This window comes from Emydura macquarii, unplaced genomic scaffold (assembly GCF_026122565.2).
Source record: "Emydura macquarii macquarii isolate MOO-44397 ecotype Brisbane River unplaced genomic scaffold, CSIRO-AGI_Emac_v2 contig_1363, whole genome shotgun sequence".
In the NCBI taxonomy this organism is placed as follows: Eukaryota; Metazoa; Chordata; order Testudines; family Chelidae; genus Emydura; species Emydura macquarii.
In genome coordinates, this window is record NW_027131500.1 from 25,131,174 (window position 1) to 25,155,847 (window position 24,674).

A 24,674-nucleotide genomic window follows, 5' to 3' on the forward strand; every position below is an offset into this window, starting at 1 on the left:
CGGAAAACAGCACATTCTTCACTATTAGTCTGTGAATATTATGCACTTCATAACTTATTGTAAACCACATGGTACTAAGTGTTTGCTTTTTGATCACTCAAACCAAAAGTGCATTATGGACTCAATCCAGCATTCACTGAAGCCAACTTGAGCGGGATCGGGCCCTTATCAGAACATAAAGCACAGCATCTCATTATTACTGATTTAACATAATTATAAACAATTCTAATATTTTTTTTAAATGAGTGATGCTACAAACATTTTATACACTCTTGCTTCTCCCATGCAAGTACTCAGATCTCAGAGTGGTTACTATTATCTCAGATTTGATATTCTTTTATACTGTAGAAGGACTCTGTGATGTTTCATTCTACTATAACAACATTGCTTAGTTCCTTTCAGAAAGTGTGCAGTAATTTGCTAAATTACTCTAGGTAAATCAAATAATTCAACTAGCATGGAGATTTTTAGCCCATAATTTGGCCCGTAATTGCTATTTCATGGGTCATCAGACATCTAGAATGCCCTAGGTCAATAATATAATTTTGAACTCTTCACTTTATTTCTGGATGAGAATCGTATAACTTCGCTCCCAAATGTCTGAGAGTGCTTTTTTATTGTGTTAAATATGGCAGGCAAATTATTAGCAATAACATGGCATTTTTAAAATCTCTCACAAATTATTAATTGTGAATAGGTCTATATCTTTTTTCATTTTTGAATTAAGGAAGCATTTCTCAAACTTTTGAAAGCCATAATCCTCTTCAGGAAAATGAAATTAATCATGCACCTATTCAGCCCTTCATATGCTGTCAAAGGACTCCCAGGGCGGTCACTCAGAGCAGTCCAATTGGCTTCAGTTGGGTCCACTGTTAGTAAGTAGAACAGTAACCTTGGCCTACCTTCTCTGATAGAATCCCCATTGATTTCAGATTTTTCCTTGATTTGCGTCTGCAGGATCAGACTCTAAATAGTCCATTCCAGTGGTTCTCAACCTTTCCAGACTATTGTACCCCTTACGGGAGATTAATTTGTCTTGCGTTCCCAAAATTTCACTACACTTAAAAACTACTAGTTTACAAAATCAGACAGAAAAATACAAAAGTGTCATAGCGCACTATGACTCAAAAATTGCTTTCTTTCTCATTTTTACCATATAATTAAAATAAATTGCGACCCCAGGTTGAGAAACACTGGTGTAGTATGTATAGCAGTATAAACAAGTCATTGTCTGTATGAAATTTTAGTTTGTATTGACTTCGCTAGTGCTTTTCACGTAGCCTATTGTAAAACTAGTAAAATATCTAGATGAGTTCACGTATCCCCAGGGGTATGCATACCCCTAGTTGAGAGCCACTGGTCTATTCTGTACAGGTTCTTATACTGCCATCATCATCATCAGTAGCTGAGTGCCCGCCAGCAGTGCATTAAGCCACATGACTAACATCTGTCACATATAGTTGGCTCTCTCTCTTGTCCTCTCTGCAATAAGAGAATTGTGTGTGCAATACAGTGTTTTGTTTTGGTAGAGGGTTGTTTTGTTTTTTTTAAGTGTACACACTGATATGCATTTGTATTCGAGAAGGCAGAGTTGAAGAAGCGAGCCGTGCACTTGGAATGGAAGGTGGTGAGATTAGTCACGGCCCTTAGTTCATTCCAGTCTCTGACTAATCTCTGAGAAAGCTCTGTTTCCTGCACAGATGAGCTTTGCCCTTATGGTAGAAAGTTTCATTATGCCTGAGGAGCAGAGTTGTCAGCCATGGTCTTCATCCTAGAACTTTAGCTGATCTTTTTAGATATGCTGGGCCCAGGCGATTGAGGGCCTTGAAGATAATGACCAAGACCTTGAACTTGATTTTCTTCCATAGGAAACCAGTGGAGGATAGGTCTTATGTCCTCACAGTAGCCCATGCTGCTGAGGACACATTCTGTACCAGTTGGAATCTCCTATGGGCTGATGACTTCATGTCCAGGTATATTGCATTGCTGTAGTTCAGATGGGAAGTGACAAAGGCCTACATAACTAAAACCAGGTCATTGTTCACCAGGATGGAACAGAGTCTCCTAGCCAACCAGAGAGGGTAGAAAGTTGTGGATGCTGCCATGTGACAGTTTAACATCAGTGAGGAATCTTGGAGCACTCTTAATTTATGGACTGAATCACCCAATTTTTGATGTGTATTTTCCACCAAAGGAAACTACGCCATCCTCGCAGACTCTTCAAAGTGCTTTCCTCTGTCCCCTAGAATCACCTGTCTTCATTTCTAAGCTGATCTCATTCAGCTGGGCTACACCACTGGGCTACAGTGGTGGTAGTGGTATGTGGCGACGGGTAGGTCATAAGTAAAGAGGTAAATATTAGTTTGTTTACTGCATTAACTTGACAAGTGATGCAGGCGTATTGCCATAGTTCTGTTGGAAGGTACCAGTGCACATGATGAGAAAAAGACAAAAAGTCAAAGCTAATTTCTTTTCCCTTGTGGAAAATGTGTTAAATTGCCCAGTTATAGACAAGTAAGAAATGCGTGCCTCCATTTTAATAGCTCAAACTAAAACAAAAGGACCCTAAGCCTCCTGATCAGCTGCTATACGAGGGGTTTGAATTTGGTCCTTGATGAATTTCATCTCTCACAATTTTTGGAATGTCTCTTGTTCATATAATAACTAATCAAAAGATTAAGGAATAGGACTCAATAAATTATCTGAAAATCAAGTACAATATTTTTATGTTAAGTTTCATGCTATTTGAGCAGAGTGGGATGGTAAAACTTTGCTCTGTGTGAGGTCTGCAGTAGAAATACCTGTTTGAAGGTAGATAGAGCCATCATTCTAGCTTTGGTTTCAATAAATCAATAGCCTTACTGAAGTCAATTAAACAGATTTAGCCAAAGGCTGAAACACTGTTTTGAACACAGCATTTTTGGTGAACGTATAAAAATGACTGTTACGTTTAAGACTGAGAAAACCTTTAGTCTTTTAAACTAATTTCCTGTTTCAATTTTTTAAAGTTATATGTGAAACCATCAAATTGCAGTGGTTTGCTGTGGAAAATATGTAAAACTTCCAAACATTAATGCAGCATGCCTAGTAATAATTATGCCTGCTGCTGACTAATTTACAACATCTGTAAGATCATCCTTTAATCTCTAGCCACAGGAAAGTAAGACTGGGAGAAGAAAGGTAAGATAAATACTGGAATACAGGAAAGTATAGCTCATAAGACTGGTTTATTAACAACAAAAATAGTGAAAGGAGGGAGAAACAGGGAGACACCTACAAGAGACAGACATTCTATAAATCTAATATAGCAATCTGTTTTGCATACTCTGTTTATTTTATTTGACCAAAAAAAAAAAAAAAAACAAAAAAAACCCACCAGTATGGGTTTGATGTTAACAGAGAAAGTATAGAGCAGTGAATTAAGATGTTTCATTAAACTGTACAAGCAATTATTTCTAAAAATCATATGCCTACAAGGTTGTTCAGCTGTTGGGTTGAACATATGTTTCTTCTGTACTATAGTGCTGGATTATGTCATTAAAGAGTTCAGTTTCAATTTTAGGCTAATATGTAAATAGATCATTGTAGCAAGGCAGCTGTTAAAGGGACCCCAAGATGAGTTATTTGTTTAGTTGGATGTGTTCAACAATAGCCTTTGTTCGTGCAAGAGCCAGAGCAAACAAATGATTGTAAAAGGGCACACTTGAAAACAATTACTTTTCACCCATTCCTTGACAGCCTTGGCTGTGAAACGATCCAAGGTAGAGAGGACTTCTGTGCCTATCTGTCTATAAGCAAACCTTTAAAAACTCTGGTGTCACAATATTTGATTATGGCTTTAGAGAACCTAATGGTAAGTAGGGGATATTCCAGAAAACTAGAAGACAAAGAGTTAAATGCCAACAACATTATGCAAAAATAAAACTAGAGACAGTCTAATTTTATGTCTGTTTATTAAAGCAGTGCCCTTTATTGCTGCTTTGCTGTGCCTAAGGGACTAGAAATGCTTTCATCATAAAGACTGATCAATAATTTGATCATAAAATTGTCTCAGGGCTGACACACAGCATCTTAACCAAGAAGCTAATCTGAAATTGAAAATGCCTGCTAAGCATGCTCAGTTGCTTAAAAAGTTAATGTTCAGATTCCTATTAATGTCATAGACACTCCATCCTGTGGATGAATATTAATCATTATACTATATCAGTTAAAGACCTATGCAGTGTCCTACTTTTGGAGCCCTTGTAGAATACAGTGTCAAAAACCAACTTTTTGCAAAGTTCCTTCCAAGTGTTTTGCATAATAGATTGTAATGTCTCTTGTGGCATGGTCACTACTTCTATCAAGTATAAATGAGATGTATTTTGGAAAATTGTCTAAATAGATATTTACATGATAAAACTGATTTAGGATAGCAGTAACCATTGACATTTAATGGGTAAATAATGTGGTTTTAAAACCTTTAAAATGTTATCCATTAAAACGTGTAAATCTATATTTATAAGGTAGATTTTAATGCTTAGAAACAGATGTTATGGCATATTATTTGAAACTTCATACACTTAAAGGATATTTTTTTAAATACTACCATCCACAAAACAAAGAATTAAACAAAAGATAGATTCAAGTAGTGTGAAGGGCCTAAACCCTACAATAGCTAGGAAATTCAAAATTGTCTGAAACGCCATCTTTAATTCACCATGTTGAACCTAATTATTGCAGGGGTCTCCAAACAGTGGGTGATCTCACACAACATATGTACTGAAATACCTATATATTACAAACAGAGTGAGTTAAGGACATATTTTCCAGTCCTTACTCTGACTTTTGTGCACTTCAATTAGGCTTTTAAGGTTATCTGAATGTAGTTATTTTGTAGTTTAATTGAATTACCACACAGGAGCTTAATGACACTGTCTCTGGACAGCATGAAGAAATATATCTGCCCTGAATCTCAAACTACTGTTGCATATGGTAAGAATAAAGAGAGATCTGCAGCTGAAAACCTGCACTAAGACGGTTCTCACTCATCTGGGAATAGAGGGGGTAGGACAAATGCTCCCTCAAAAGGCATGAACATTTGGACAGAGCTGGGGACTGAAGGAGAATGATGTTCTCCAGTTTCACCCATTAGTGAACCAACTAACAAACACAATGGTGTTGTTGTTATTCTTTTGCCATAAGCAACAGGACTCTGTGTGTGGGCAGCAGTTTAGTGGGGAGGAGGAGAAGTCGACCCCTTTTTGTCCTATTGATTTTTTCCTATTTGCATGACTTGAGCAAATTAAATGATGCAATATGGCTTTTTGTTACAAAACAAAGTGAGAGATACCACCCAGACACATATGTTGATTCGTAGAAGCTGTTTACATGAGAATGGAGTGAAATCTACCGTGAACTGAGCATAAAAATTCGATTCAGGCTGGGTATTTTTTTTTATTATGCTTGGGCCAGCAAGACTGAAACACAAGTTTTCCAAGAGTCTCTCAGACCTTGACAACTACAGTGTTGTAACTGAGGAATTCTTAATTAAAACTAAACTGGGGGTTGGAGGGGGGGGGGGGGTGGAAGGGAGGGGGAAGGGAGGGAAAGAGAGTGGGGGGGGGGGGGAAGGGGGAGAAGACACCTGATTGTTTATTTCACGTGCAGTGATTCTTAATGACATTATTCAGCAATTTTCCTCTCTGGGTACACACTTAATATCATTTCCCTGCTTATCAAATAAGATCCTGCAGAATTATACATGAACGTCTTAGAGAAATCGCAAACAACACATTAATAAACAGAAATTAAGTTACTAAAGGATGCACCCAATTAAATATTTTAAAATTCCAATAAGGAATGCTTCTTTTCAAGTCAACTCAAACTCAATTTTAAATGAGGTATATGCATTGTCAGGCAGTGTGAAAAGGCAAATATCTCAGGCCATTGATAATAGTGAAGTGAGTCCCTTTCAGCTGATACACGTAATCATATGTACTACAAGAGTCTTGACTAGCGATCACCATGCTCTGATACACTAGCACCATCTACTATCCAAACCATTCACTGACCAAACACGTGGAGAAAACTGTACACGCTTTTTTACCCCCAAGAAAAATAAACCGGAAACCATCGCCAAGTTAATTTACAGTTGCTGCCAATGCACAAACTTAATCCAAAAAAAACCATTCAAGTCTTCCTTCTTCCTCAAACCATCCTCTCAGCACAGGGTCCGTGTACCTGAAGTCCATGTTTTGTGAGAAACTGTCACTGCCAATAAGCATGCGACAGTGCACAGAACAGAACGGTTGCTTTGAGCAAGAGGGGACGATCTGAATGAGTGAGATTTGTAAGATCTCATAGCAACACGCACATTTGCAAAAACCCTTCGTGGTAAGAGGGAGAGAGCTTTTTTTAAAAAATACCTTCCCCACTTGACTAAGCCTTCCTTCCAGATGAGCAGCTCTGGAGACTGGTCTGTGTAACTCACAAGGAAATCAACCAGGATCACTTTAATGCTTCCATTTTATTCGATCAGATCCCCACCCTCCCAAACACTAATGATCAAACCAGACACCACCCGGCAGGTTAGCAGTGAGTTTGCATCCATGCAAAAAGTCTCATGGGGTGCCTACCTTCGTCTCAATGCGCAGCAGCCCCTGACTGTCAGTCCTGGAGCAGCAGGACAGGCGAGGGTAGAAGCCACGACACATCATCTCCCCGCCGCTCGGAGGCTCCAGGAACATCATCCTCCTGTCTCGCTTTTTCAGGCGCCTTGGTGGGTTACCATTCAGGCACTTTCTCCTCCTTGCTCCACTCTCCCCAAACTTGGCATCCCCCTCAAAGAAGCACAGAACCACGGCCACCAGCAGCAGTTTAAACGGGAGCATCTTCAGCATCATGCCTTGGACCGTGTGAGTGAAAAAACCAAACCAAACTCACCCCCCCCTCCCCTCCACTGATTGATTTTCTTTTTGCACTTCAAACCAGGGAATCAGTACCCCCAAAACGGGGGCGGGGGGGGGGGAGGGCTGGAGAGTGATGACGTTACCAAAAAATCTAAAGGGAAAAGAACTTTTGTTCCCCCCACCTCTGCTCCCCTCAATAAAGATGCAAAAAACGGCTGGGGGGGGGGGGATGCTGCGGAGTTGTGGGGCTAAGGTTGTGCAAGTGACACGGCTTTCGTAACTGGTGCTGTTGCGCCTCGGTGAGAGCTGGGCCAGGGGTTTCCCCCGTGCTGCGGTGTGAGGAGGAGGCGGTTCACTTGTCCCATATAAAGGATGTTCTCTAGGTAGGACAGTAGCAGCCGCCTGGCTTGGGTGATGCCTCCTCCGCGGCCGGCGCTGGCTGCAGCTCGCTACGGCTCTCATGTTTCGCTCCCTCTTTTCTTCTTTTTAAGCAGCGCGCGGGGAGGTGCTGCCACCGCGCGCCCCTTCACGTCACCGAGCGGCACTGGGGAAAGCGCGCGCGCGGGTGGGTGGGTGTGTGTCGGGGGGGGAGGAGAGGAGGCGCGCGCGCGCGCGAGAGCGAGCGGCCCGAGGAGGGCTCGCGCAGGCTGGCTGCGGGGTGCCCCGGCACCGGCAATTGCTGGGTGGGGAGCGCGGTCCGGGCTGAAGCTGGCGCCTGCTGTGCTGATGTTTGCCCCCCCTCCACACACACACACACACACACACACACTGTAAAGGGAGAGAACAGGTCCGGCTGCGCCAACCGCTCGGACACACACACCGAGCCGGACCCCAACACGTCCCCGTGCAACTGCTGGGGGCAAAGCTGCTGCTGGGTCCTGCCCCTGGGGGGAGGGGGGGCTGCCCCCCACTCCAACTCCTCATGGCTGCCCAGCAAACGAGTGTAGACGCGCCAGCGGGATGCAGGTAGCGCTAGCTTTTTCTTCCCCCCTTTCCCTCCAGGGCAACAGGGTCTAGCGGCCGGTCAGAGCAGGGGAGACACCAGACTAGGATTCTGGTCCCCGATGTGCCACTGAGTCAAGGTGTGACCTTGGGCACGTCATTGCGCTGCTCCAGGGCCCCCACGTGGGGGGAGGGAAGGTACACTTTACAGCCCGGCCCAGGCTGCAACCCCCATTACCATGAGGAAAGAATTCAGGCTAAATTGTAGATCATGCCTGAGGATAGAAACTTACTTCTCTGTATCTATATATCTATTGTCCAGATCTTGTGAAATTTGCAAATCTTGGAGATTTGTAACAGGGGAGGAGGGCCGTGTTACAATTTTGTATTGGGCCTGAAAAAATTATGCTTGGGTCCTGCGCTGCTCTGTGCCCGGTTTTCCCCAGCTGTAAGGCTGAAGGGACTTAACACCAAGGGTTGCTTGAGGCAGAGTGTGCTTCTGATGAACTTGAGGGGAAATGGACACTTGGAGCTGGGGGTGTGATGCCCGGCTGGAGGAGACCCACTTGGGCTAAAAAATAGAATTTAGTTGCAGCAGTGCAAGCTGGGAGGAACTGGGTGGCTGGCCGTCCAGTGGTGGGTACATGCTCTGGGCGACTAGCCTGATCCCCCTGTTACATTCTATTTTTCCATGAAAGGTAGCTCCAGCTGGGAATCACAGCCCTCCAACTCCAAGTGTAAGCGTATCCTTTGTTCATTAGGACCCAATAGCTGAAGCTGGGCACAATTCTCATTCTTGGGCTGTGCTCTGGGAAGCTGTGCTGCGGGCAGGAGAATGAAAAGCTACCCCCTTTCCACACATTTCAGCCCCAGAGCACAGCACAGGATGCACTCTCAATCCCTTCTGCAAGGGGTGTGTGCATGTGTGTATGTTTGCTCAGTTACACTGTAGAGTCAGAGATCCACTCCTTGCCATCCAGTTGTGCACACTCACACCTGCTACAGAGTTTGAGCTTCAAGTACAACAGTTACAGGTCCTGTATCATTAACACAGTGAAATTAAATAAAGGTCAAGTTGAACAAGAGGAACTTTATTAAGCCCCGTGCACTGCTCTGTTCTTGTGGTTGAGTTGCTTCCAAGGTACTGCACCCATTCTCCAGTTCCCCAAGTGTTCTGTCCATAACAATCCCACCGGGGAATATGGGTCCTCTGATTCCAGTTTCACTGATCATGATTAGGGCCCTGTGGATATCACTTAAAAAAAAAAAAAAAAAAAAAAGAGAGAAAATTAATGACAGTGTAAATGGAAAAGTACTGAATTTCACAGAATATGCACAGATGAATTTACCTAGCAAATGTAGTCAATTTTAATGATCGAATGAGTTTCACAAACAAACTTAGTGTTGTGGTGGCCCCCTACCACTGCAGATATTGTGGTAAGGAAGTAAGCAGGCTAGTCCTATGGGCTACAGTGTGTATGCAGGATACAGATTGATTAAGTTTGCCGGTGACATTCATTCCCTCTTTGACACTGTCTAAGCCTGCTGGTAATTCATTCCATCCTTGACATAGACTAAGTTTGCTCAGAGCAGTCTGTTCTTCCATTCAGACGTGCACAGCACTGTAAAGTAATATTTAAAAAAATAGCAGTTTGGGGGCTTTATGTGATTTCCATGCATTCCATGAAATCGTGATTTACATAGGACCCTAATTGTGAGTCCATACACTTTGAGATAGTTGGTCTCCTCAACAGGCAACCACACTAGGAGTGACTTTTCTCTGTCTCCCTGTCACCTGTCTCTGAGTCTAGCAAACTATTTGTCTGTGGCCTCTTCTTCCCTGTGGGATTGGCCTGTGGGTGGTTTTCTGTCTCTCCATTGGTTAATGAGCTCTGTATGTCTGTAGGTTATCTCTGGGTGCTGTGTCTCCTGGCTCCTGTTCCTTCAGATCAATTGCCCGTCTTGTATAATCACCTCATATGATCTTGGTGCCACTGCACCCATCACAACTCCTTTAGTCCATTCCTTCTGGTGTCTCTTGAATGGATGGAGCCCCACAGGAATGTATACCTGTCTCCAGGCCCAGTAGGTCTTTGGCTGACCTGTCATACCCTAGCGCCACTTCCTCTAATTGTTGGCTATTTTCTCTCAGTGGAGTTCCCATTCTTCTGGCTGCAAAAAGTAGCAGGGTTTTGGTCCTCTTTCCCTCAGTGCCTGTGCTGGATTGTTTTGGCACCCATGTGCTGTGGTATTCCTGTGTGCCAAAAATGCTAAGAAGGGGTCTGAACCAGAAGAAACAGCCTTGTGTCTCTTAGCTGTTTTCACAGCTGATTCTTCCTGGTCAGGTTCCGACAGCAGTACATTTCTTTTCCACTGTTGCACTAAAATGATCTCCTTACTCATTCAGTTAGAATTAAACATTCAGGGAGAACAGGAAATCACCACATAGGGTATTGTATAAATAGCTCAGACTTTATGCTATCTTTCCCTGGATCCTCACTTTTTAACAATAGAAGACAAACTTTCATTTCCCCCAAATAGAGGGGTATACCATTTGATTGTCCTCCTATCACCTTTGTACTTCCACAGTTTCCTTCAAATCCACATTATTATTTCATATTCATACTCCATCAAAACCCAGAGGCTCAAATTACATTTAGGCCTCCATTGTGCTGGGCATTATACAAATAAATACAAGAACATGGTCCATGCCCCACAGAGTTTAAAGTCCAAGATTATAAATACATTAAACTAAGTATTAAGCTTATTAAAATACTGTAATCAGGTTTCTACTTCAAAAAAAGTCTCAGTTCAAAGGCGTAAGTATTATCTAAGAAATACAGCACAGAATTTCACCTGTAATTTTTAAAGGCCAATGAGGTTTGAGAGTCAGTTATTTCAGATACTGCCTCACCCCCTTGTCACAATGTGGCAGTTAAAATTAATTGATGAATAAATATTGTTACTGTCAGAAACTCAGTTGATCCTGCAAATATCCTGCTGCAGCCAGCACTGAATTTCTTGGTGCGTACTAAAGCTGCACTTTCCCAGCATGAAACATCCATGGAGGTGGCAGTGGAATCCTCATTTGAGTAGCAGCGAGCATCCCTATGTTAGCTAAGACGAATCCAGTATTCACCTCCCTGTAATGTGGATGGGTCTATTAGACCTTCAGCTCTTTTCTATTGTGTGAATAATACACATTCTGAAGTATTTATAAACATGCATAGAGCTGAAGAGTTACATTTATATGACAAACCGTTATTATTAATAATGAAAACAAAAATATCTAGCTCTTATCTAGTGTTTGTTGTCCATACATCTCAAAGCACTTTACAAAGGAGGCCAGTATAATTATCCCCATTTTACAGATGGGGAAATTGAGGCATATGGAGGTAAATGGCTTGTCCAAAAATCACCAAATAAATCAGTGGCAGAGCCAGAAATTGAACCAAGCTCTCCTGAGTCCCATCGCCAAGTCCATTTCACCACACTGCTTCTTGCTTTTTTAATTTTCACGTTAGAACATGGTTATTTTATACACTGTCATACTTGTAAAAAAATAATGTTTATCCCATATAATAATTAAAACAAAGTGATATGCTATAGTATCTTCTCAGCTTGTGAATTTCAACATGCTTTACAAACAATAAGCCTTACACATCACATGAGGTAGAGAAGGATTATTCTCATTTAATAGCTGGGGAAAACTAAGGCACAGAGAGGTTAAGCAATTTGCCCAGAACCACAAAGGAAGTCTGGTGGAGCTGAGAATAAAATATAAGTTTATTAATAATAATAATAATAATTAATTAATAATATAATTAATAATACTTAGCACTTATATAGTGCTTTATTTGTTCACAATATCCCCATGAGTTAGGCAAATAGACTCTCATTTCTAATATATCCATTTTAAAAATGAGGACATTGAAGCAAAACCCTGTCCTCCTCCTCTCTGAAGATTTAATGTAAATGTTTTCTCAATTAAGGATTTATTTACATTATAAGGGGTTTCTACTTATGAGTTAATTGGAAGGTACTGTTTTCTCTAATAACACTTAATATTTCAAAAGTCGCATGATAAATGAACCAACTCTTTCAATGTATTCCTGTACACTAGAAGCATATTAATAATTGAAGATTGTAAATAAGTAGAGATTGTAACTGTACTGGGTGAACACAATAGTATTACTAAGAAAAAAGTGGCAAAGTCTTGTAATGTGACGCCTAGCCCTGAGCAGAAGGGGTAAGTGATGCAGGGTAGGGGATTGATGCAAAGGCCATTGGAATCAACAGGTGCCCTTCTCACTTGATCAGCCCAAAAGTGCACAGGGCAAAATAAGTGTGATCAGAGCTTTCATTTAATTGTTCATTTTCTTGGCCCCTCTCCTATTTTTTCATTTACTTTTCCCCATTTAATCATCTGTTTTCAATGGTTGAATTATTTCTCACTTGTTCACAAATTTTTGTCTGATTCAAAGAAAAAAATGGAGATCAGTTCTACTGTGTAAAAAAAAAAAGTAAGCGCTCCTCAGCTGCTCACTTTGAGTTCCTGCTCACTTTGAGAACTACATTTAGTGATAGTGAACACAACTACATGTTAAATCAGAGGTTAAATTCTAATAAAAGTGAGTTTGATCTCAAAATATATGCCTTGGAAACCAGCTTAAGAGGATTACAATTTAGAGTATAAGAAATGGTAGAAATGTAGGACCATTTGCCCGTCAAATCGTATCTTTGGCAGCATCCAATAGAGGATGCCACTGAGTTAAACCTCTGCTCCCTCTCCTCCCTGTTACATATCACAGACAGATAAGTCAGCTGTCTAAAAACAATTCTCAATTGCTTAAGAAAAGATTATTAAAACTTTTATAAAAGATGTCCCTACCTTAAAACACTGGAAACTTTACAATTGCAACCTATCCACTCAGCTGTGTCAAAATAATCTAATTCTGGAGGCTTCCATACTGCTGCATTGATTTCTTGGTGCCAAGTGCACTCTTAGGGAACATGCTGCTGTCACTTAGAACAGTGTTTCTCCAACAATTGTCTGTATAGATTGTCAGCTTCTGGGATATGCAAGTGCCCGTGATTTTGAATTTGAAACCCTCTGGAAAGCTGTGCTTGCTGAAGCAGCACACATGCTCCCCCTGGAACGGAACATGCAGTATGAGTTTATATAATAATCTGCAGTTCAGTTGCTCTCAGTTCCTTTCAACTGCCACAGGCAAGAGGGTTAGAACTTACTTTGCCCCTCCCTTCGTCAGGCATATTCATATTACTTACTGTAAATAATTGTGTAATTGCATTTTCCAATTAGCTTTTAGTTTTGTTAGTAGGAGGGTAGTTACTACTTGGTGTTAGTTGAGCCTGCATTGTTGTTAAATTCTGTGGGTTATTCTGTCCCAATAATAGTATGGGATTTATTGTTCAGTTCCAATATGCAAGAGTTAAAAAAACTGAAATGAATCTACAGGTTCAAGTTCATGATAGTGATGTTAGCTTTTATAATCCCCTCCTAGAATCACAGGGTTAGTTTGGGGCTCTCAAATTCAAGGATGCATATTTCCACATATCCTTTGGAGGAGTATGCAGGAAATACTTAAGATTTTATATCAGAAAGGATCTCTTAGAACAAAGGAACATTAGAACAAAGTGCACCCTTTTGGTCTACTAAGGGCTTCATGAATCTTCATCAAGTGCCTGGTGGAAGTGGAAGCCCACTTGCATCAAAAGATTCATAGCCATATTTGACTGACTGACTGATAAAAGCCCCCAATCAGCCCAAGAAGTACATGTTGCCCTGCAGACAATATACTCTCTTATTAAAATATGTTTCAGTTAGTAAGTCTGATAAATCAACTTTTATACCAAACCCAATAATACCTTTTATGGGAGCCATCATTGACTCCATGATAGGTATAGCATATCCATGACAGGACAAATTTCTGGAGATAGTTTCTATGCCATTTAATTAATACCCAGAATGAAGTTCCATACCGAGAATGCAGTCTATTTCTTGTGTTTGTATAGCATCTAGCACAATGAGGCTCCAATTTTATTGGGGCCTCTAAACACTACTGCAATACAAATAACAAAGAATAGTGTTTTTCTTTAGGCTGCTAGGATTCATGGCCTCTTGCATATTTAAATCACTTTGTTTGCCAGATTCAGAACAAAGCCCCTGAATTAAGGGTTAAAGACAATCTACTTACCACAGTTAGACAACATCTACTCTATAGTGACCATTCCTTGGGAAATTAGGGATTCCCTCACATCTGAAAAGAACTACATAGGTCAGTACAGCTCATCCTTAAGAATATTTGATTGTAATTGTAATATATGCCTCAAGGGGTAGAATCACTTCATTATTTAAAGAATTTGAAAGCTTGCAGAATCCAGGCTGTGTATAAGGGCAGTTCATCTGGTTTTCAAAGCCTTTCTTCCACACACTGGGTAGAAAATAATCCAAGTTCTGACAGATGACACTACTGAAATGCATTACATCAAACAACAGGAAAAAGCTCATTGCAGTCTGTTATGTCAAGAAGCAATTCAGTTCTGCGAGTGCTACATCCATTATCAGATCTTTCCTGTTGCTGTCCACCTTCCAGGAAATGTCCTACCAGATGATGTGCAATGGAATCAGTGTCTAGTATGAATAGCAAGTGGTAGACACAGAAGTTGGAACATTTTTTCATGGATATGGAACTGTTCAGATAGACTTACTGTATTTACAACAAAAGTGAATATGAACTGTCATCACTTCTGCTCCAGATGAGGAAGAGGCATTGGTTCCCTGAGTATTATGCTGGACTAAAGCAAGGTGTTCCTCCATGCATTGTCTCTGATCTTTGAAAATAATTAAGAACAGATTTGTGGATCACGCTTGACTGGGCATGTCATTCCTGGTCCCTTATTCTTCTAGGCCAGGCAGTAGAGCCTCCAGTTTGAGTCCTGGCTCTTTTAGAACTCTTGTCATAGCTGACTGCATGAATCAGGAAACCTTAAGAGACTTGGACCATGAGTGCACTTACAAGGGGCAGCATATTCTTTTGCAAAGTCACAAGCTATCTACAAGGGGAACTTATGCAATAAACTGGAAGAAGCTTTTTATTAGGGCTGTCCAGAAACAGATGGTTCAGCATTGGCTACTGTTTCTCCTATCCTGGGCTATGTATTAATTATTATTATTATTTATTATTTTATTTTATTTTTAAAGCGTGGCTTGGTCTTAAGTTCAAAGTTCATCTGACATCCACCATCAGCTTATGTCTCCATCCTAAGGATCTTCTTTATTCATACGTCTTATAGTGAAATGGTTTCTGAAAGGAATGATTCACACCTTTTCTCTTGTGTCTAAATCTACCAACTACTTAGTTCTAGTTCTTGCAAATTAATGGAGTCTTTGTCTAAACCTTTAGGAGGGTGTTCACTGTCCCATCTGTGCTTGAAGACTGCATTATTAGCAGTAGTAACATCAGCCAGGAGAATCAGTGAGCTCCAGACCTAATATTTGCCCTGCCTTCTACTATGCTCCATAAGGAAAAAGTTGCTTAAGGGATGACAAGCAGTATAGGAGAGGGCTTGTGTCCAGATTACAGTAACATTTAACAGGGAAATAAGGGAAAAGTGCCTACCACACCTGTGCTATGGGATATATGCAAGGTAGGTAGTAAGGGGAACAGCCATGGCTAGCTTATTGGTGATGCTGAGCTCAGGCAAGTATTGTGTGTTATGGCTACTGTGAGTAGTCTGGGAGGCAGAGTACTGTAGTAGGGAACCCCAGAGACCAAGAATATTTGAGAAGTAGCTCCTTCCAGGAGAAATGTGGTGGGTCTTTAAAAAGCCTCTTTGTTTGACTGTGGAAATCCACAGGAGAGAAATTGGATTCCTGGTCTGTTGAATAGCCATCACAAAAGTATTCTGCAGTGGGACTGGCCATACTCAAGCTTGTACTTCTGTAGGACAGGCTACGTGTTCTTCAGTACAAATGACAGTAATGGGAGCTTCAGTGGCAGCTGGAGGACGTTCCTTCAATGTTGGACAATTTGTCCTCTGTATTGTAGTCTGTTTCCAGAGGGATCAGGGGAGCCTTCTCTAGATCAAGATCATGGCAAAGAAGAAAGTCTTCCTCTTCAGCCATTGCTAGATGTGGATGCTGTCTACATCTTGTAGGGTCAGTATGGCAGTAATGGTAGCTTTATTCTTTGTCTGATATTCTGAAGAATATGCTAGAAACCACTGTGAGGCTGTGAGAGCATTGTAGAGAAAAGGGACCCTCAGGCATCTGCTTTATAATTTCTGGTAGTGGAGAATGACTATGCCCTACGCTGGTAGCCAGGCACACAGACTTTAACTAATACAACATGTGAATCAAAGCCCTGAGCACTGGGGTTGAGGGAGATTCTTAGCAGAGAGTGTTTTTCTCAGATAGGCATTTCACAGATACCATGTCCACACGAAGCTTGTGTGGATACTTGAGTCCTAATGCACCCAGAAAACAACTAGCATAGTTTCAAGCTATGCAGTCTTATGTAAGTTAACATTTCCTTCACAGAAGATCGTGAAAATTTCTCACAGGCTTCTCTGCTGTAAAATTATGCAAAAGGATGGCCCTTGTGTATTCCATGGCCCTTGCTTAGCAACCAGATGCGTAGCTCAGGGGGTATGTCTTTACTGCAGAATTAATCTGCATGATCACCGGGTTACCTTAGCCCAGGTGTGAATGTCCACATAGCCATTCTAAAGTTGCTGTGTCCACAGTGGTGCTTGTACTCATTTTTGTGTGGTGCTAAGGCTGCTGGGGGCATATTCCATGGTTTTTAATGCTGCAGTTAGCTGGGCTGCTCTATGAATTCTTTTGTGCTATATTGTGGAAGAACTTGTCTGTCCTTCCTGGGCCTCAGTGCAAAAGTGCTCTCAGCTCGCCCATTTCCGTCTTGTCATGCTCTAGATGTGTGTCCATGTCCTGCATTCCAACTGATGCCAAGATATGGATTCAGCTCTGGGCAATGACCTTCACCAACTCTTGGCATTAATGCAATTCTCATTTCAGGACCAGGAGGCAGACAAGACATAAGACACGGAGAAGAGTATTTTGGCAATGACCTGTCACCCAGAGAAGGTGGTGGCCTTGCAAAAGAGATTCTGCCTGCTGCATGTAGACATGAAGTGGTGGGGACAGCTGACAAAGATTGTCATCTTCTTCTTTTGTATGGCAAATTAAAAAGCAATATTAAAGGTCAACTTCCAAATTTGTCATCCACTCTATGACTACTGATGACATGGAATGAATGAAAGCTGTCCTTCCAGAGAAGGATCTTAGAGGGCAGCAGTTCACTAAATGTTCCTTGATTTGGTTGTCTATTTGTGTAGTAGGTAATTGCAACACCTGTGTGAGGTTCTGCTGTAGTTCACTGTGATTCATATCTTACATGGCATGGTGAAGCCAAGTGGTTGGTCTGTAGGATCCATAATCAGGTCTTGATTATTGACCCAGCAGTTTTACCACAGCCTCCTCTGCTTGTCTTTTGGTGACAGTCCCAAGGTTTTGAGAGCTTTAGTCGTTAATCAGAAGGGATTTCTGGATTAAGGTGGTCTTTTGGGGGAGAGGGGTTAGAGATCTTCATAGATAGGCAAGTCTGGGTTCATTACAGCATGGTTATAGTCACATATTATTGCTGTTTCTCTTCTGTGACAATACTCATAGCAGTGTTCAGTTGCATGTCAACAAGTTTGTATGTACGGTACCTGCTCATACTCATGTGCAATATTCAGCTGCTGAGAAGACAAGGGTTAAGATGGCTTTCTGCAAGGTATGAGCATCTGCTCTCCAACTGGTCCCAGCTAGTTTATAGGTGATATTGTTCCTACCTTTTGTCTTAGCCATGGTCTCCATCAAATGTTGATGGTATGCAAGTCTATGGTCTAGAACCATGCAGAGATATTTTGGAAAATCTTTGTGCCTGATTTTGGTGTAGCAGTAGGAAACATTCAGGCATTTCTTTGCATGCTGGTTGCTCAGGTGGAACGTGGAGACAGCTGTTTTTTGAGGGGTCAGTCGGAATCACTGTAATCAATAGTACTCCAGTTCTCCAAATCGTCTGCTGGGTTGCATTCTGTTTGGGTGAAGGTGCTCGCTTGGATGGTGACTGTGAAATCATCTGTGTATCCAAATTATTGTGACCAAGTTGATAGCATATTGTTACATTTTTACTTTACGTCTTTTCCATATCAGTGTTGGTGCACAAGGCCAAAACTAGTCTCTTCCATTCCTCCCTGTCATTTGCTGGTACTTCCATCTGGTCTGCAGTGTTGAGGTTGATTGTTCTGCCATCCCTGCTAAGAGTTCTTCTTAAGGTTTCTCCTGGATGACCTTGTTACCTCACACCAGTTGGATTCCACTTGACAGCTTCATATGAGAGTCTTTTTATTGGCATCTGGAGTGCATGCCCCAGATATATCCTTCTGATTGTGATGGAAACAAGCCTCTGTTGGGTGATTTCTCGCCTCTCCTGGCTAGTAATGAAGTCTTCTCTGCCAATGCCCAAAATCTTTCATAGGCACTGATATCTATCTAATATCATAATCAAGAAATGGTAGTAAGGAATTAAAAATTAAAGTAAATTTTTATTGAAGAGGAAAGTATGAAATTAGTGTTTTCCTTCCCTTACTTATTGCATTTCTATCTCCTGGTCTATTTCCTAAATTTAGGAAAGTAAACCGTAAGCTATTGCTGTTGTAGGATATAAGCTATTGGAAAGTGTTAATGTCCCAACAGCTGAGAAGATCTCTGTGGGTGTAATCATGTCTCCATTAAAGTCAGTGGGAGTTTTGCCATTGACTTCAATGGGGCCAGGATTTCATTATGGGCATCTAGGTGATAGGAAATTCTGTTTCTGGATTGAATATGAAATGATTTGTGCTGGCCAGTAACAAAGATCCCCACTTACAAGAGAGAGGAGCAGATCATCAGCTGGTGTAGATTGTCATAGCTTCATTGACTTCAACTGAGTTTTGACAATTGACACTAGCTTAGAATCTATCCCATGGTCTTTAAATACAGGGTAAAATTCAGCAGAACTGGACCCTAAGAGATATTACTAATGAGTCATCTTTTACTCTCCAGTGTGAAGTCTTATGGAAGAGAGAGAGCAGTCCTGGAAACTTCTCAAGGGTCACTTCATGCTATTTCCTTTACAGGCGTCCTCTGAGCACAGAATTTTAGGAAGTTGCAGAGGAGAGGCAGGTGGCTTAGGTCCTAAAACCCAGTGAGCAAAGGGTTCCTCAGATAGCTCTGCCCCCACTGTGGAAACTTTGGGGACTCCACTCTGCTTCTCAGTGCCTTTTGTCCTGCCCTTCTATGTCCTTTCCTCATGCAGCATCATAGAACTGCTTATGACTTTATATTCCAATTACTTGAAGAATGAGCCAGAAAGAACACCATTTGATTTTCAGGCTACATTTGCGGGGCTGGAGCTTAGAAAACAAAATATTATTTTATTTGTAAACTTAGAAAATGTGTTATGAAATCACTGGGATTACACAATTACTGTCTCTCATAGTGCCATTTTTATAGAGTCACTTTTCAGACTACAACCATTAAAGAGGTACTTACAGAAAAATTAGCTTGTAGGTGCTATAGAAATACTTAAGACAGTTTCAGATAATGCTCCTGGCTTTAACTGTAAGGTATTAATTATTTGAATCCAGAGAACCCTGGAAATGATGTCTTCTCCAACCACTCTGCAGGCTTCAAATTCCAGTTATCCTGCAGGAAAGGTATGTCTTTTTTTACAGGAACTCAGTGTTATTCAGTGGATTTCACCCTGCAGGAAGGGAAGAATTTTGAAGGCTCCCAGACTGCTGCTTAAACGTGTTGCAAATGTAGTTTTGCTCAGCAATTGAAATATCTTAGCAAGTCCTACTTAGCAATCTATCTGATAAGATTTGATTGTGCTTCTCTATGTTTAACTTTTATGGGGAACTGTTTAGATAACAAAAGTGCTCCAGTGGCCACGTTTTGTCCATAATTCCAAAATTAGAAAACAGGCTGTCCTTAGTGTATCCCAAGGTCTTAAATGGAGTGAAACAGAGAGGACAACAAATGCACTTCAGTATTTTACAAGCTCTTCATTAGAAACAAGGTTGATGGTGTGCTGTTTAAATAAGTTTATTTTCTACCTTACTTTAATTGGTTGGGAGGTAAATATAATTATCAAAGAGCTATTTCATATGTATTACTATAATCATAGAATCTAAAGAGAGAAAAAACTAGTACTTTAGATCACCTAGTCTGTCTCCCTGCCAGTGCAGGATTGTTTCCTACAGTATATTTTCTAGTGCTTTGTGCTGTATAGTCAAGTTTTATACACCCCTATCAGTCATAGATGGTGATATCCTTATTTGCTATTACACTTGAATTTAATAACATGAATTGAAGAGTAGGCTCACAGCCAGCCAGCACCCTGTGCTCTTTAGAAACAAATCCAGATGAGCCTCCTACCTATAGCTATCAAATACCTCCCACCTATAGCTAATAAACAATTTTATTTACTATACAATAATTTTCTACTGCCTCGTTTCCTCTTGCCCCCACAACAGGAGCAGATGGGGCCCCAGACACCACAACTCCTCTCCCATCAGCCTGGGCCTCGTTATCTCAAAGCTATTACTTAGAAGCATAGAAATCTCAAGCTACAAATTGTAGCTGCTGCTACAAATAAGGACCTCCAAGGCAGGCTGAGAGAGCCTTTTAAAAAATAGCACATCTTTCAGGCTGTCAAGAACCCACACTTAACTCCCTGAAAATCAGCTGTCACTCAGACCCTATATATATAAATCTTCATTCCTTCCATCACTTCCCTTCACCCCCACAGTTTTGACACAAATCCATGGCTTTGATAACCTTGGCAGTCAGTTTCATATACTTCTTACACTTCATGTGAAACAGTTCTGCCTAAAATGTCCTGATTATTTTTAGTTACTATTTTTAGATTGTTTTATGCCTCCCCCTTTTCTCTCCCCTCTTCCCATCATTTTCTTTGTTTTCTCATTCCTAGGTTTTTGGATAGAGGCACTGGATTGGGAGTCTGAGGGGAAATCCTGGCTCTGTTGATGTTGCTGAGAGTTTTGTTATTGACTTCTGTTGCGCCAGAATTTCCCCAACAGGTTCTATTCCTGACTCTGCTGCTGTCTTTGGTGTGTGACCTCTGGCAAGACACTTCACCTCTCTGCCTTATTTTCCCCATCTGTAAAATGTGCATAATGATACTAACCAAGCATTTTTAATTAATAGATCTCAAAGTACTATGAAGAGATAAGCATAATTTTTCTGTCATATTACACACGTTATAATTTTGAATGATTCTATTTGATTACCTTTACCAGTATGCAAATAAATTCTATGGACCAAATTCTATTCTCAGAAACACATGGTTGGTACATTTTGAAGTCAGTGGGAACTGCCAACATGCCTTTCCTTAGAAGAAATAATCTCAAAAGCTGAATTTATCCCGGTTACCCCGTTACAATGTTCAATAATAGTCTTTCTGTGGAAAAAAGAGCACAACTGAGCATGAGGTCTAACCAATGTCTCAGAAAGCAATATCACTTCTTTTGATGTGTATTCCATTTCCATTAAAATATTTATAGAGTTTAGCAGGAACAGAACAGAATACATTTTAGCAAACATTGAGAAAAGCAGTGAGAACAATATATCCACGTACATATTTACAGTACCTCATTGAGTAATGACAGCAATGACCTGCCAGTTTTAATAGATTTATGCAAGACACTGCAAGGCATAGGTTATCAAAAAGTAAGCAGTAGAAAAAATATATGACGGAATATAAGTTATTTTGTTGATGCTGTTTTTAGTATGCTGTTTGCCTTCTAAACGGCAGATATATACTGGACTAATGGCAATAACTCATGTACCTGTTTAGAGTGCACTGCAGCACAACTGCTCTATTCACTGTGTACTCATTTATTTAAAATGTTTCTTCTGTTTATTGTCTTAATCCATCTACACTGGGCCATACTGTTCCTCATTATGATTTCTGTATCTCCAGTTTCGATAAAAATAATTGATCTTATTTTTGTTGTTTTGATACAGACCATCTCCCCTATTTTTCATCTCTTTATTCACCCACTTTGTTTTCTGCCTCCTCTCTGTCTTTTCTGTTTTTGTTCTGTGCCTCCTCCATTTACTCTTTACGGTTACTCTTTCTGTTATCTATATTTTATCTTTTTCCCATTGTCTTTCATCTTTCTTCCTTCTCCCTACTTATTGCCAACCTCTTCATTCTATCATCAGTTGTCCCATATTCTTTTGCTATCTGATGTACCTCTGACACTTCTGCACCCCAATATTCTTCACTCTGTTTCCTTTCCTCTCTGTCTCTGTTCACTTACCTTCTTACTGCTCACATGAATTTGTTTCCTTTCCCCTCCCCCAACCCTTTGTATCTCACACTGGATGTCTTAGTGATGACTGATGAAGACAGAAAGGAGGTAAAGATAATGACAGATGAGGGACAATGTCAGGAGTTAAGATAGAGGCTGACTTCTGTAGTAAATGTTTTTGCAGGAAAAAATAATTAAATGGAAGAGTCAAACATAAAAATCCATACACATATTTAAGATTATTGTATCCCATGACTGAAAAGTTATAGCCATGGAATTAATGAGGCGTGTGTTGTAAAAAGACTATTTTACAGTTTGCTTAAAAATAGGTACAATATAAGTAATGGAGAAACAAAAATAAAACCAAAATAAATCTGCAGTGATACAGGATGCTGGTACTGTACACCAAGAAAGAAATGCCCCTGAAGGACGTGGAGAGGCTAGTGAAGGAGATGAATAGAGAAATAAGATCAGGAATGTATGCAATCACAACTAAAGTATGAAAAGATGGTGAATCAGAGGTAGTAAAAAACCTGCATCAAATAATTAGTGCAGGTTGAAAAACAGAAAAAGTACCACAAGACTGAGAACAAGCTGTAATTATTCTGTTACACATGATGGAAAAAACAGGAGGAATGAAAAATGCCAGCAGCACCAGCTTACTGAGGGTACCAGATGCACAGTATTCATTTGAGCAATTTTAAGCAGGACACAGGGCTATTTGGATAAGGCAAAGGAATGTGGAGAAGCCAGAATGATTCTGAAGAGGATATGGAATATGCTGATTAAATTTACCCTAGTATGAATGGCAGAAAGTGCTCAAAGACAGGAATTTACTTGGGTCTTGCTTCCTAAAATTTAGTCAAGCATGTGGCATATATACTATACAGTGGAGTTTCTTACATTTTGTAAGTTTAACCACTTCTGATGGTATCCCCCGTTAGTGGCTAGATTTTTGTCATCCCTCTGCCCCCTCCCTGTACTCATGCTTTCTGAGCAGTAATTTACTCTCTAGAGTTGTTCCACTGAGTGCTCAGAAAGCATGAATAAGGGGCAAAATGTAACCACTAACAGGGGATACCATAACTTAGTACAAATGTACAAAATGTAACAAACTTTTTAAATCATTAACTCTGGGTGTGAGGTGCTACCCAGCATGAGTAAAGATGGTACAATCTGACCCAGCATGTACAAGGAATCTCTCTGTCATACCAGGAAAAATGTCAAAACTTTCAAAACTGTCTAGAATCATCCCTTGTATTTATATAATGGTTGCCATCATGAATGGACACACTTCCCTGCCTGTCAAAGATTCTGACCATATGGGTATCCAGCATTATTGCAGGGTCTGCAATTAATTTGCCCACTGAAATCCCATAGTAATATCAATGCATTTGTATTTCTCTGATTTTTCCAACATTTTAAACAGTTTAGCTGTGTAATTCTTGTGGCAGAGAAAACTTCTTATCAATGTTTAAAAGGCACATTCTAAGTGGAATGATTTACAGTGATTTACATTAATAATTATAATAGGACATGGTAACCTCATACCTAAAATCTAACAATTTCAATGGATGAAAGTAAAAAAAATATTCTCTTAATTAAAACATAAAATAAGTATGCAAATTTGTGCAGAAAATAAAACTTAACAAAAGGTGGGAGAAGGCAGGAGAATTCAAAGTGCTATAGACTTTGCTTGATCCATTATGGGACTCACCCCTATGTCAGTGGGAGTTGCACGTATGAATCAAAGGTAGGTATGACCCTAAGAAACAGTCTCTGCACTGAATGCTTTGTGCAATTGTCTTGAGGAGGAAGACAACACAATAGTTGAAAAATATCTTAAATATACTAAAAAATAACCTAACTATTTTAATAGAGGGACACTTTATCTTGAGGAAAATTGTTATATTAAAGTAGCATACTTTTAAAAAAATGAATAGTTTACTTTAATAAAAGTTTAAAAACCAATAATACATAGTAAGAATAGGTGCAACTTCACTTTGAATAGCTGAAGGTGCTTCAACCTCCACCCTTATTACTCACAATATAGACGTGTGGGTTTCTGACATAACTGCACATTTTGTCATGTCCTCTATTAGTAGTGTGTGTCTCTTGCCCATGTGGTGAGCCAGTCCACATAAAGGATAACAGTGTACTACTTCTGTCAGCGACGCCATTAATTCCAGCAATATCTGCACTATTGGAACCATGTGGGGATCAATATGCTTCCACGTGATCCATTTTTTTTAGATTGTAATTTTTTTTTAGATTGGATTTTTCCCCCCCTAAAAAATATGCTCTGGGAATTATTTTGTGGAAGTTCTATGACCTGTGTTAAACAGGAGGTCGGATAAGATTATCTGGAATCAATGAATCTATGAACCCAAGATTCCTGAGGAAATCTAATTTTGTGTCATCTGAAAACTT

General features: G+C 40.4%; 2 protein-coding genes across 4 annotated transcripts in view; one reads left to right on the plus strand and one right to left on the minus strand.

Annotated features, from left to right (window-relative positions):
• Positions 1–6,884, minus strand: part of HHIP (hedgehog interacting protein) — an 87,152-nt gene extending 80,268 nt beyond the window's left edge. Inside the window, exon 1 of one of the 2 annotated variants that reach the window (XM_067551952.1) lies at positions 6,618–6,884. In XM_067551952.1, coding sequence (XP_067408053.1) covers positions 6,618–6,884 — 267 coding nt within the window. The remainder of the gene's footprint in view (positions 1–6,617) is intronic. The other variant, XM_067551954.1, reaches the window with a different exon arrangement.
• ANAPC10 (anaphase promoting complex subunit 10) overlaps positions 1–24,674 on the plus strand; it is a 276,728-nt gene that overhangs the window by 229,419 nt on the left and 22,635 nt on the right. Inside the window, exon 6 of one of the 2 annotated variants that reach the window (XR_010920523.1) lies at positions 16,894–17,073. The exons of the other annotated variant lie outside the window; for it this stretch is intronic. The gene's annotated coding sequence lies outside the window, so the exon portion shown is untranslated. Of the gene's footprint in view, positions 1–16,893; positions 17,074–24,674 lie in introns of those variants that run through there. 2 annotated transcript variants of the gene reach the window in all.